The 14,150-nt window shown below is 46.2% G+C and overlaps 1 protein-coding gene across 5 annotated transcripts in view; it reads left to right on the top strand.

Moving 5' to 3' along the window:
• The window catches only part of LOC109869523 (protein SOGA1), an 80,351-nt gene that overhangs the window by 57,966 nt on the left and 8,235 nt on the right, over positions 1–14,150 (top strand). For 4 of the 5 annotated variants that reach the window (XM_031804211.1, XM_031804214.1, XM_031804213.1 and 1 more), the window contains 5 exons: positions 1,691–1,867; positions 2,239–2,469; positions 3,052–3,207; positions 3,494–3,661; positions 13,826–14,080. In XM_031804211.1, coding sequence (XP_031660071.1) covers positions 1,691–1,867; positions 2,239–2,469; positions 3,052–3,207; positions 3,494–3,661; positions 13,826–14,080 — 987 coding nt within the window. The remainder of the gene's footprint in view (positions 1–1,690; positions 1,868–2,238; positions 2,470–3,051; positions 3,208–3,493; positions 3,662–13,825; positions 14,081–14,150) is intronic. The other variant, XM_031804212.1, reaches the window with a different exon arrangement.

Genomic DNA, 14,150 nt, shown 5'->3' with positions numbered 1-14,150 from the left:
GGTCGATAGAAGCGTGACAGGGCTGATGTATGGACATGGATGTTGGTGGGAACCTGGGGTCCATCAGGCTGACTGTGTTCTGGGTCCTATTCATTCGGGAACATAGTTTCAAAACGTTGTGCAGGTAGTCCCTCCCCGTTTTAGTCAGTTTTCTCCTGTTTAGTGGCTAATGAATACGGCCCTGGTCTCTCCCCACTGAGTGGTGCCTCTTGTGTCCATTACCACCAACCAACCCTTTCAGAGTAACTGTGTAATGTTAAAAATAGGGTACTATATCCTGCTCAGAAAGGAACTTAAATAGAAGATTCTTCTGCGGGACAGTAAGACTGACATAATGCTGTGAAAGGCATTGGAAACTGACACCAGGTTATCCATTTATATGCATGGAGTCTGTGTCTAAGGCTTGGCTAGGGAATGTAAGCCTTTTATTCAACTGTTATGGTCTATGAGGCGAATATGCATTGGAATGTGAGGAAATTGAAAGGTTTAGCAGCTGAAATTGAGCTCCCTTCACTCTTACTCCTTGGATCCCATTGGTGAGAGAAAGAGGGTGTCAGAAGTCACTTACAGAGGCTGCTGAGGAGAAGGAGAAAGGGGGAGAAATGCAGAAGCGGGCTACGGTGTAAATTATATAAAGAATTGGCTGCAAATCCATTTGTGACTGGCTGAGTAATAGTGAGCTACAGTGTCGTAGTGCAATTGGAACTTGCACTGGCAGGGACTCTCTCAGAATACACAGGGAGGGTAGAGTTGTTGGGAGGGCATACTGCCAAGATGTTGGTTATCCCTAGTAAATAACCAAGTAGATTGTAGTCGATTATGAGTAGATATTGAGTGTGCAACTTTCTTTTTTCCCAAAGAATTTTAAAACATGGGGAAAAAACAATGATTCCAGCAATGCAACATCTAAATAAACTAACATTAAAATAATATTGTATTTTCACTTATCTGTCAAAGCCCTCAGAGAATCTTGGGACAAAACATAAAGGTTGTTATTGTACCTCAAAACACAGCAGTAGTCTTAAAGTGCCATTTAAACACAGATATCCATGGAACATTATGACACAGTGGATATTGGAATAATATTTAAAACCTTCAGAGTCTATTAATGCCCCTCGGGGTATTTCAGTCCCCATTGACCCACCTTAGCAAATTCTACACACTAATTGGTGAAGAGAAAACATGTTGGGTGCTGAGTGATAATGAAAAGCTTGAGTGGCTGGTCTTGTGCCTGTCATTAGAACGGAGGCCATTTGAGTAGCATTTCGTAGGTTAGCGCTAATGGTAGGCTGGGGTGGCCCCCACCACGGGTTAGGCTGGGGTGGCCCCCACCACGGGTTAGCGAGAAGTGAAGAAGAAGAACACTAAGGGGAACTCCTCTCACTCAACAGCCAAATGAAGCATGTGACGGTACTACAGATGAGGTGTATTTGTTGGACCATGGGGCCCAGTGTGGGTGTGTGAGTGTGCTGTATGTCTTAAACTGTGTGACAGGTTGGATTGTTGTTCCCCCACCACGGGTTAGCGAGAAGCGAAGAAGAACACTACTACGGGGAACAGTAACTCCAGTAACTGATTTATGAATGGAGTTGTGGGAAGTGGTGTGGTATGCTTTACACTTTACAGGGTGTTCTAGCATTGCAGAGTGTATGGTAATCTAGCTATAATGGTGTATCCCTCCCTCCCTCAGCAGATCAGTGAGCTGCAGGCCCTTCTGTTGGAGGCGAGGGACAATGCTTGCAGGACGCAGGAGGAACTGACTGTGGAGAGGCAGGAGGAACGGACTGTGGAGAGGCAGGAGGAACTGACTGTGGAGAGACGGGATCACAGAGGCCCCACCCACAGCAGCTCACAGACATTCACACAGGTACACAATCCTCAAACTGTTCTATATCTATGTACACAACACTGACTACAGTCAAACCCTTCTAAACCACACAGAGCATTGTTACTGTAACGTCTTGTCAATGCTAATAGAGTAGGCACCACACCTGAGAACAGTATGGTATCACGACTATGATATGTACAACAACAACAATTTATTATATACATGCATTCACCCACCTAGCAAACAGCTAAAGCAAACTCCATAAACGGTGCTGCACGTAATCCCTTATCATAACAACACCGTCACTGTGAGCCCCTGTAGCCCACTGACTGGCCTGTCTCCTCTCCTCTCTCTGTGTGTGTGCGTACGCCTGCCTGCCTGCGTGTGTTTGTCTCTCCCTCTGTCTCCAGCTGCAGGAGGAGCACCAGAAGGCCCTGACGAGAAGGGACTTCCAGCTACAGAGTCTGAGTCTGCAGACGCGGCTGCAGCAGAAGTTCTGGAGCCAAGAGAGGAACCTGATGTTGCAGGAGTCCCAGCAGCTCAAGCAGACCCTGCTGCTGCTCAGCCTCAAGCTGCGTTGCTTCCTCAAACAGTGGCGGCTGGGACGCAAGCTGGACACGGAGGCCAAGGATGTCCTGGAGGTACGGGACTGACTAGCCACCCTCTCCCTTTGAATCAGCCACTTAGCTGTGGCATAGTAGTTTCGTTGGTTGATATTATTTTATCCTCGTTAGCCAGCAGCATTCCACCCTGCATCCCACTTCTGGCTCGCTTCTGAAACTAAGCGTTGGTTTGTCCTGGTTGGTCCCTGGATGGGAAGACCAGATGCTGCTGGAAGTAGTGTTGGAGGGTCAGTAGGAGGCACTCTTTCCTCTGGTCTAAAACAATGTAAATATCCCAATGCCCCAGGGCAGTGATTGGGGACGTTGCCCTGTGTAGGGTGCCGTCATTCGGATGGGATGTTAAATAGGTGTCCTGACTCTCTGTGGTCACTAAAGATTCCATTGCACTTATTGTAAGAGTAGGGCTGTTAACCCTGGTGTCCACCGTCACGGTTACCTAATCATCCCCAGCTTACAATTGGCTCGTTCATCCTGTAACTATTCCCCAGGTTGTTGCTGTAAATGAGAATGTGTTCTCAATCAACTTACTGGGTTAAATCAAATAAATTAGCTGTTTAAGAAACTTGGCTGACTACTAATTTGCTGTGTGTTTCCCTACAGGTGAACAGCCTGAAGGACCTGTACCTGCTGTTGGAGGAGGAGAGTCTGGCCGCCCACCCCCAACAGGGAGACAACAAGATTACCTCCGCAGAGGAGCAGCACCTCTGCCCCACCATCTCAAAGGAGCTCTGTGTGCTGGAGAAGAGCTACACACAGGTGCAGGAACAGGTCACACCTAGGTCATATTCATTAGTGCACACCGTTGCAAAAAATGTTTTGCTACAGAAAACAAAAACAAGCCTTTGTTATTGGACAAGTTCAGGTTGTTCCTCTCGGTTTCAGTCGGTTCTTTCTGTTTAGTGTCTACTGAAGACAACCCTGACAACACACAGGAAACCACTGTTATTGATCAAGTGCATGACATGGAGATCCTCTCAAATGTCATGTTCATCTCTAACGTTGAGAGGTCATTCACTGATTCTCCATCCTGTCCGTGGCCTAGATGAGCGGCGTGAGCAGCACACTGGCGGACCTGAAGGGAGCGCTCCAGGATCTGAGCGGAGAGCTGCGAGAGGAGCGCCAGGGCTCTCAGGAACTGACCCAGCAGTTTGCCCGCGCTAAGGCCTCCTGGGAGGTGGAGAGGACAGTGCTCAAGAGCCTCATTACCCAGGTAAGACCACACCACCTAGAAGGGTGCAACTAGCATAGAAATATAATTACTAGAATGGAAATTTGACTTCACCATCATGGGTACACTCAATATGGCTGACATGGTATTGTGCTAGCTAGTCTATAGAAACACTCTGTTGTATAGTTATAGTTTCAAACCCATTGTTTACCGAAAACCAACTAAAAACCTTATTTGGCTAGTTCAGAGGCCAGTCTATTATGTAGCTTACAGACCAATGGATTTCAGATTTGTCACGGTCCCTGCCTGACCATTATCTTAGAGGCTTAGCATAAGGCATCCCTGGGAGGGTAATACATCAGCCGTTACACCAGACTACTGGATAGAGAGGGCTGATAATAGGACTCTGGCCACCAGGGTTAGGATCGTTCCCTAATTGGAGGTAGAATAAAGACTTTAGAGTAGACTCTTGCCTGATCAGTCAGACCTGCTATATACCTACTGGGCTCCAATTGTTTCAACTGTTGGCTGCCTGGATGTCTGAGGCAAAGACATTGATTGTCTGACCATTAAGTGGGCTTTTCTAGTTATAAATAAGAAAGGTCTTCATTCATCATGCAGGATAGCACCCTCTGAAGCTGTACGAAGATCAAGTTACCCATTCATAAAGGATGACATGACCTGTCCTTTGTCACAGTTTTACTGAGCTGCGGGGAGCTATGTTACAGATGATCAGAAGTATGGATCAGTCACTGGGTATTCATTTAATCACCAATACTCATGTTGACAAGTGGCTTGAAACTGCTGATATCCCGAGGTGGTGGATTTGTGCCAATCTATCTGTCTGGGGTTTAGTTTGGCCGTCTACTTTTCCCCCAGACCTCTGTGTGTGTGTGTTTGTGCGTGCATGCGGGCGAGCGACAGAGGTAACTGGCAGTGAGAAATGAGGTTAATATACAGACTCCTCGGAACCTGAGACACTCTCATAACAACATCCTCCGTAATGACATAAATGAACAGGGTTTGAGACAGGTCACCACATTACACTGAGATAATGTATATATTATCAGACCAGTGGGGAAATAAAAGGCAAAAAAGAGAAAAGGAATTAAGAGAGGAAGAGATGGAGAGGAGGGAGAGAGAGAGAGAGACCCCACAGTGTGCCATCACAGCAGCAAGATTTGTGACCTGTTGCCACAAGAAAAGGGCTACCAGTGAAGAACAAATACCATTATAAATACAACCCATATTTATGTTTGATTTATTTTCCATTTTGTACTTTAACCATTTGCACATCGTTACAACACTGTATATAGACATAATATGACATTTGAAATGTCTTTATTCTTTTGGAACTTCTGTGAGTATAATGTTTACTGTTCAGTTGTATTGTTTATTTCACTTTTGTTTATTATCTACTTCACTTGCTTTGGCAATGTTAACACATGTTTCCCATGCCAATAAAGCCCTTCAATTGAGTGGGGAATAAACAGAGGGAGAGGGGGAATAAACACAGGGAGAGAGAGAGGGGGAATAAACACAGGGAGGGGGAGAGAGAGAGAGGGGGAATAAACAGAGGGAGAGAGAGAGGGAATAAACAGAGGGAGAGAGAGAGGGGGGGGGGAATAAACAGGGAGAGAGAGGGGGAATAAACAGGGAGAGAGAGAATAAACAGAGGGAGAGAGAGAGAATAAACAGAGGGAGAGAGAGAGGGGGAATAAACAGAGGGAGAGAGAGAGAGGGGGAATAAACAGAGGGAGAGAGAGAGAGGGGGAATAAACAGAGAGAGAGGGGGAATAAACAGAGAGAGAGAGAGGGGGAATAAACAGAGGGAGAGAGAGAGGGAATAAACAGAGGGAGAGAGAGAGAGGGGGAATAAACAGAGGGAGAGAGAGGGGGAATAAACACGGGGAGAGAGAGGGAATAAACACAGGGAGAGAGAGAATAAATAGATGGAAAGAGAGAGGGGGAATAAACAGAGAGAGAGGGGGGGAATAAACAGAGCGAGAGAGAATAAATAGAGGGAGAGAGAGGGGGAATAAACAGAGAGAGAGAGAATAAATAGAGGGAGAGAGAGGGGGAATAAACAGAGAGAGAGAGAATAAATAGAGGGAGAGAGAGAATAAACAGAGAGAGAGAATAAATAGAGGGAGAGAGAGGGGGGGAATAAACAGAGAGAGAGAGGGGGAATAAACAGAGAGAGAGAATAAATAGAGGGAGAGAGGGGGGGAATAAACAGAGAGAGAGAGAATAAATAGAGGGAGAGAGAGAATAAACAGAGAGAGAGAATAAATAGAGGGAGAGAGAGGGGGGGAATAAACAGAGAGAGAGAGGGGGAATAAACAGAGAGAGAGAATAAATAGAGGGAGAGAGAGAGGGGGAATAAACAGAGAGAGAGAGAATAAATAGAGGGAGAGAGAGAGAATAAATAGAGGGAGAGAGAGAGGGGGAATAAACAGAGAGAATAAATAGATGGAGAGAGAGAGGGGGAATAAACAGAGAGAGAGGGATTTTTTATTTATTTTTAAGAGAGAGAGAGGTACAGTACAGTAGACACAGAGAGAGTTTGAGGCATGTTTCCTTGGTCCTGTCAGACTGTTCCCTCCCTCTGCAGTCCCTCCTCCGTGGGTCTGTAAGGGCACAGCTAAATGGTTGCCTGCCCTGAGAGCAGCACTGTGCCATGGGGATCCCTTTCCTGGTGGCGCCAACACAGCTACTCAACACCATAACTGGATCACAATTTACAACCTGGGCCAGGGTTTTTCATTCATCCATTCCCCCTCCTTCCTCCTGTATCCACTGTAGAGGCTTTTGTCTCTCTCCTCCCTGGCAGTAGTAATGTGTTGTGTGTCAGGATGGGAGGGAGAGAGGGAAAAGAAGGATTGAGGAGACAGGAAAAGGGGCTTCTTGTGCATTGGTTCTACACCTTTATTAAACTGGACACAACTAACTTGTTTTTTTCATTGATATTTCCTGATGAAATAATGGCCTACATGGACTGTAGGAGCATGACTCAGTCTGTAGCCTTGGGTGAAGTCTAGATTTGACCCCGGGTTAGAATCCTGATTTGTGTTTTGTTTGTGTATCACCAGAAGACCCAGATGACAATGTAATTCAGTTGAAACACTTTAAAAAGGTGTCACCTGTGTGAATCATGGCCATCATCAAAGCGTTGACTCTCTTTCTGAGTGGCGCAGCGGTCTAAGGCACTGCATCTCAGTGCAAGGGGCGTCACTACAGACCCAGGTTTGATTTTAGGCTGTATCACAACCGGTCGTGATTGGGAGTCCCATGGGGCAGCACACAATTGGCCCAGCGTTGTCCGGGTTTGGCCGGGTAGGCCGTCATTGGAAATAAGAATTTGTTCTTAACTGACTTGCCTAGTTAAATAAAGGTTAGGGACTCCCAATCATGGCCGGTTGTGATACAGCTTGGAATCGAACCAGGGTGTCTGTAGTGTCACCTCAAACACTGAGATGCAGTGCCTTAGACCGCTGCGCCACTCGGGAGCCCAAACATAGTCTGGTACTATCAGGTTTCAGGGAAGACCCAAGTGTAGACTGTTTAGAAGTAACAATGTTTATTGTAACAACAGGGGCAGGCAAACAACGGGTCAATGCAGGCAAGGGTCGATAATCCAGAGTAGTGGGGTCAAGATACAGGACGGCAGGCAGGCCCAGGTTCAGGTGAGGCGAAGGTCTGAGTAGAGGCAAAGGTACAGGATGGCAGCCAGGCTCAGGGGCAGGCAGCCAGGCTCAGGGGCAGACAGCCAGGCTCAGGGGCAGACAGCCAGGCTCAGGGGCAGGCAGCCAGGGCCAGGCTCAGGGGCAGGGGCAGGCAGCCGGGCTCAGGGGCAGGCAGCCGGGCAGACAGCCAGGCTCAGGGGCAGACAGCCAGGCTCAGGGGCAGACAGCCAGGCTCAGGGGCAGACAGCCAGGCTCAGGGGCAGACAGCCAGGCTCAGGGGCAGGCGGGCTCAGAGTCAGGCAGGTGGGCTCAGAGTCAGGACAGGCAGAGTGGTCAGGCAGGCGGGCTCGGAGTCAGGACAGGCAGAGTGGTCAGGCAGGCGGGCTCGGAGTCAGGACAGGCAGGGGTCAAATCCAGGAGGACAAGAAAAGAGATACTGGAAAAAGCAGGAGCTGAAACACAAAACGCTGGTAGGCTTGAACAAACAAGACAAACTGACACAGACAGACAGAAGCACAGGTATAAATACCCAGGGGATATACTGCCTTGAAAAAGTATTCACCCCCTTGACGTTTTTCCTATTTTGTTGCATTACAACCTGTAATTTAAATTGATTTTATTTGGATTTTCATGTAATTGACATTCACAAAATAGTCCAAATTGGTGAAGTGAAACGAAAAAAAATCAACAAAAAAAATGGAAAATGGAAAGTGGTGGGTGCATATGTATTCACCCCCTTTGCTATGAAGCCCCTAAATAAGATCTGGTGGAACCAATCATCTTCAGAAGTCACATAATTAGTTAGATTGCACACAGGTGGACTTTATTTAAGTGTCACATGATCTGTCACGTGATCTCAGTATATGTACACCTGTACTGAAAGGCACCCAGAGTCTGCAACACCACTAAGCAAGGGGCACACCCAAGCAAGCGGCACTATGAAGACCAAGGAGCTCTCCAAACAGGTCAGGGACAAAGTTGTGGAGAAGGACAAATCAGGGTTGGGTTATAAAAAATGATCTGAAACTTTGAACATCCCACGAAGCACCATTTTAAATCCATTATAAAACAAATGGAAAGAATATGGCACTACAACAAACCTACCAAGAGAGGGCCGCCCACCAAAACTCATGGACCAGACAAGGAGGGCATTAATCAGAGAGGCAACAAAGAGACCAAAGATGACACTGAAGGAGCTGCAAAGCTCCACGGCGGAGATTGGAGTATCTGTCCATAAGACCACTTTAAGCCGTACACTCCCCAGAGCTGGGTTTTACGGAAGAGTGGCCGGAAAAAAAGCCATTGCTTAAAGAAAAAAATAAGCAATCATGTTTGGTGTTCGTCAAAAGGCATGTGGGAGACTCCCCAAACATATGGAAGAAGGTACTCTGGTTAGATGAGACAAAAATTGAGCTTTTTGGCCATCAAGGAAAACGCTATGTCTGGCACAAACCTAACACCTCTCCTCACCCCGAGAATGCCATCCCCACAGTGAAGAATGGTGATGGCAGCATCATGCTGTGGGGAGGTTTTTCATCGGCAGGGACTGGGAAACTGGTCAGAATTGAAGGAATGATGGATGGCGCTAAATACAGGGAAATTCTTGATGGAAACCTGCTTCAGTCTTCCAGAGATTTGAGACTGGGACAGAGGTTCACCTTCCAGCATGACAATGACCCTAAGCATACTGCTAATGCAACACTCGAGTGGTTTAAGGGGAAACATTAAAATGTCTTGGAATGGCCTAGTCAAAGCTCAGACCTCAATCCAGTTGAGAATCTGTGGTATGACTTAAATATTGCTGTACACCAGCGGAACCCATCCAACTTGAAGGAGCTGGAGCAGTTTTGCCTTGAAGAACGGGCAAAAATCCCAGTGGCTAGATGTGCCAAGCTTATAGAGACATACCCCAAGAGACTTGCAGCTGTATTTGCTGCAAAAGGTGACTCTACAAAGTATTGACTTTGGGGGGTAAATAGTTATGCATGCTCAAGTTCAGTTTTTTTGTCTTATTTCTTGTTTGTTTCACAATAAAACATATTTTGGATCTTCAAAGTGGTAGGTATGTTGTGTAAATCAAATGATATAAACCCCCCCAAAATCCAATTTAATTCCAGGTTGTAAGGCAACAAAATAGGAAAAATGCCAAGTGGGTGAATACTTTCGAAACCACTGTATAGGAGGGAAGATTGGCGACACCTGGAGGGGGTGGAGACAAGCACAAGTACAGGTGAAACAGATCTGGGCGTGACAGGTACCGTTGTGGGATGCAATCGATCCCAAATTAATACAACCACTAGCATTAAAAAACGTTTAAAGTCAATGAGGCTGATGCAACAGATCAGAACATTTAGCTTAAAATGTTGAACTATTAGGCAATTTTTCTCATTATAAGCACAGCAATGCACACACAACAATTGGCTGTCTAAAAGCGTGAATGTTCCAAAATGCAATCAATTAGCGGGAAAACACCGTTCTCAAAAGTGACCACAAATGCGGTTATGCATGTAATCCTTGCATTTTGCTGAGGATAATCATCTTTCCCAAATGTGAAACTCACACGCCGCCTATATACAGTGCATTCAGAAAGGATTCAGACCCCTAAACTTTTTCCACATTTTGTTACGTTACAGCCTTATTCTAAAAATTGAGATTTAAATAACAATCCTCATCAATGCCTCCCGAATGGCACAGTGGTCTAAGTGATAATTGTTTCAACAAGAGATCCTGGTTCGAGTCCAGGCTCTGTCGCAACCGCGAGACCCATGGAGTGGCGCACAATTGGCCCAGCATCGTCCAGGTTAGGGGAGGGTTTGGCCGGCAGGGATGTTCTTGTCCCATCGCGCACTAGCGACACCTGTGGTGGGCCGGGTGCAATGCACGCTGACACGGTCGCCAGGTGTACGGTGTTTCCTATGACACATTGGTAAGGTGGGTTTCTGATTTAAGCGGGCATTGTGTCAAGAAGCAGTGTGGCTTGGCTGGGTTGTGTTTCAGAGGATGCACGGCTCTCGACCTTCGCCTCTCCCAAGTCCGTACGGGTGTGGCAGCGATGGGACAAGACTGTAACTACCAATTGGATATCACAAAATTGGGGAGAAAAAGGGAAAAAATACATTTTTATTTTTTATTTTATTATCAATCTACACACAATGCCTGAGCCTGGATTGTGTCAAGGCACAGATCTGGGGAAGGGTACAAAACATGTCTGCAGCATTGAAGGTCCCCAAGAACACAGTGGCCTCCATCATTCTTAAATTATAGAAGTTTGGATCCACCAAGACTCTTCTTAGAGCTGTCTGAGAAATCGGGGGAGAAGGGCCTTGGTCTTGGAGGTGACCAAGAACTCTATCACTCTGACAGAGCTCCAGAGTTCCTCTGTGGAGATGTTTGTCCTTCTGGAAGGTTCTTCCATCTCTGTAGCACTCCACCAATCAGGCCTTTATGGTAGAGTGGCAGACGGAACCCACTCCTCAGTAAAAGGCACATGACAGCCTGCTTGGAGTTTGCCAAAATACACCTAAAGGACTCTCAGACCATGAGAAACAGCATTCTCCGGTCTGATGAAACCAAGATTGAACTCTTTGGGCCTGAATGCCAAGCATCACGTCTGGAGGAAACCTGACACCATCCCTACGTTGAAGCATGGTGGTGGCAGCATCATGCTGTGGGGATGTTTTTCAGTGGCAGGGACTGGGAGACTTGTCAGGATCGAGGGAAAGAAATGGAGCAAAGTACAGAGAGATCATTGATGAATAAATGTGCCAAAATGTCTAAAAACCAGTTTTTTCTTTGTCATCATGGTATATTGTGTGTATATTGATGAGGGGGAAACAATTTAATCAATTTTAGAATAAGTTTGTAATGTGACAAAATGTGGAAAAAGTCAAGGGGTTTGGGTGCTATCAGAATACACTGTATGCCAGTTAGGCTCTACACCGGTTGTAAAGCAGATTAATGTGCTTAATTTTAAGAAGTCATTTGGCCATGTTAGCTGAGATACAAAACTTATCAAAACATATAGGCCTATGGGCTAAGCTACGTTAGATGTGCGACAAAAAAAAAGGCATGCGCTGTTTCTTGCCTTACAGCATAAAAGCTGGGCATCATTCACAAGTGATAATATATCATTCACAAGTCATAGGCTAATATTGTTGTCCTTGATTGAATCGTGTCTTTACATATACTATATAATATCTGTGAAATTTGTTTGGATTTAGAATAGACCATTGTCATGCACCTGTCTCGAAACATGGGCAGGGGGAAAAATGTGTCATCTATGCGCTAATATAGCAAATGGAGGACACTTTTCCCATGGTTCATTTTCATGCCAGCCAGGTAGGCTATACTCCTGTTGTAAAGAGAAGCAATGTGCTTGAAATTAGGAAAGTTGAGAAATAAATATAGTAGACCTAGCCTATAGAAAGCTGATGGAATCCTCCTCTTTTTAATAGAGGCCATCACTCTGTTTTCTCACACAACAGCTCATGGGCTCTGATGAAGTGTGATTAGATATTTGATTATATTTGCATTGATGTCAGAGTGATTAGAGGGACAATAGAGTGCTGAGTACCAGGCAGTTAGCACATTTGGTAGGCTATGAGCTTTGAGAAGCCTAGTTATCATGACTAAATGGTCATGTGGAATTTGACTGTGGTCATGACTCGTGATCGCCGGTGTGGCAGTAATATGGTCACCATAACAGCCACCTCCCATCAAAAAAGATAACAGCTTGCCCATTCCCCAAATGCATTGCATTTATTTTATTAGATCAGATTTACTGACTAACCTTTATGGCATAATCAGAGCTTGATTCATTTTGCTTTTCTTATTTTTTAAGAAACTCATCTGCTGCCTCTCGCACCCCAGTACTTATTGTGTCAGAAAACAGCACAGGAACATGGCACTGAGGCCAAGCACACAAGAGCATGTCATTATTTCAGACAGACGCCTCTTTCTCTCGCTACGCTTTTCTCCTATCTGTCGTAGCCCTACTGTTGCTTCTCAGTCAGTCACATTTGCATTGTGCATCAAAATACAGCAGTCATATACTGTAGGATTCATTTGAACCACCCCATCCTGAGAGGGTGCGCACGCACACACACACACGCACACAAATTGTTACTATTCTCCCTTTACCCCTTCACCCCTATAAACTATGCCGTTACTGTGCCCTTGTATTGTGTAAACCCACAGGGCTGGTGCCCAGGAAAGAACTGGATGGCAAAGCTGGGTCCAATCTCTTCCTGCTCTGCTCAGCCAATCACAGAAGTAGGATAGCATCCTGGCAATGTGGCATGGCACCAGCAGCTGTTGCACTGTGGAACCAGGCTTATGGCCTAATGCCTACAGATGCCAATAGACAGTTTTCTAAGGAAGGCTGTGTCACAAATGGCACCCTATTCCCTGTATAGTGCAGAGGCCTATGTGGGCCCTGGTCAAAAGTAGTGCACTAAAACATAGTGCCATTTGGGACTCATGTCTGTCTTCAGTGGTTTTGGGGGGAATCTGGGGTGAATTGGGAGCATTTAGAGCAAATGTCTTTCTCTGTGCTGTAAACTTGCAGACAACCATTTAGTCACAGCCCCGCAACGCCTCACCAATAAAACTCATTATGGATATTCATCTTCAGACAAGATCAACGCTTCCGTCGCCGTCGGAGATGAATGGCATAGTCGTCCGAAAAGCCAGCCAGACTCCTCCATTAGCACCATATAAGGCAGAAACCTGCAGTCATCCTCAGGCACCATGGTGATTGATGGGCCCCCCCTCCCCCCGAAAGGTGTGACTTCAAATACGAGAAAAAAAACGAGACCGACTCGTAAAAGAAATAAAGAGCAATCGCCTCAGCTTTGAATCACTGCTTGATTCATTCTAATGGGGGATTGGAGAGGAGGGATAGAGAGGATGGGAGAGGAGAGGATGGGAGAGGATGGGAGAGGAGAGGAGAGGAGAGGAGAGGAGAGGAGAGGAGAGGAGAGGAGAGGAGAGGAGAGGAGAGGAGAGGAGAGGAGAGGAGAGGAGAGGAGAGGAGAGGAGAGGATGGGAGAAACGTAGCGGGCGTCTTTAACTGTTGTCTTAATGTGACGGAAGAGAACCTGTAAACTCATCAATCTTAGAAACAAGGGAAGGATGACTTCAACGTAACCCACACAAGAGGCATCTGCTGCTGTTCTTTATTTATAGGGCTTTCTCATTAAGTGCCTCGCTCCACGTCTCGTTTTATAGAGGGAGGAATACTTAAAAGCTAATAGTCGGTTTAGATCTTCAGATGAAAATGTTAATGTTTTCAGAGATGGACAAAAAGAAAGGAAAATGAAATAAATGTATCTGGAGTGTTAATCAGTGAGAGTGTAGGATGTGTTTGTTGATCATTTGGGTATTCATTACTATTGGTATTACATCATCACATATAAATGTAATTTAGCTGCTCAAACATGTATGGAACAAGCACAACATCCCCCATAGTGTCACATAATCACCATCCTCACCAACACTCTCTCTGTCACCCTCCCCCCAGCTGGAGAGCAAGGCGGGCTTGGCTGCCCTGGCCGGGGGGGAGAAGGACCTCCAAGGACCTCCCGAACTGAAGGTGGCACTGAAGAGGGAGCGTGAGGAGCACCAGCACCTCCTGGCCGACTCATATGCCGCCGTCATGGACCTGACCAAGCAGCTACAGATGGGCGAGAGGAACTGGAATCGCGAGAAGCTGGAGCTCCTAGAGCATTTCAGTCAGGAGAGGGGCCAGTGGGAGCAGAGGCTACAGTGCAAGATGGTAACTGGATTATTGGCACCTCAGTCCTGATAAACTTATATTCTGCTCTACACTCTATTCTATTATAGCA

The sequence above is a fragment of the Oncorhynchus kisutch genome, linkage group LG24, assembly GCF_002021735.2.
Source record: "Oncorhynchus kisutch isolate 150728-3 linkage group LG24, Okis_V2, whole genome shotgun sequence".
In the NCBI taxonomy this organism is placed as follows: domain Eukaryota; kingdom Metazoa; phylum Chordata; class Actinopteri; order Salmoniformes; family Salmonidae; genus Oncorhynchus; species Oncorhynchus kisutch.
This window is presented reverse-complemented; position numbering and strand designations above follow the sequence as displayed.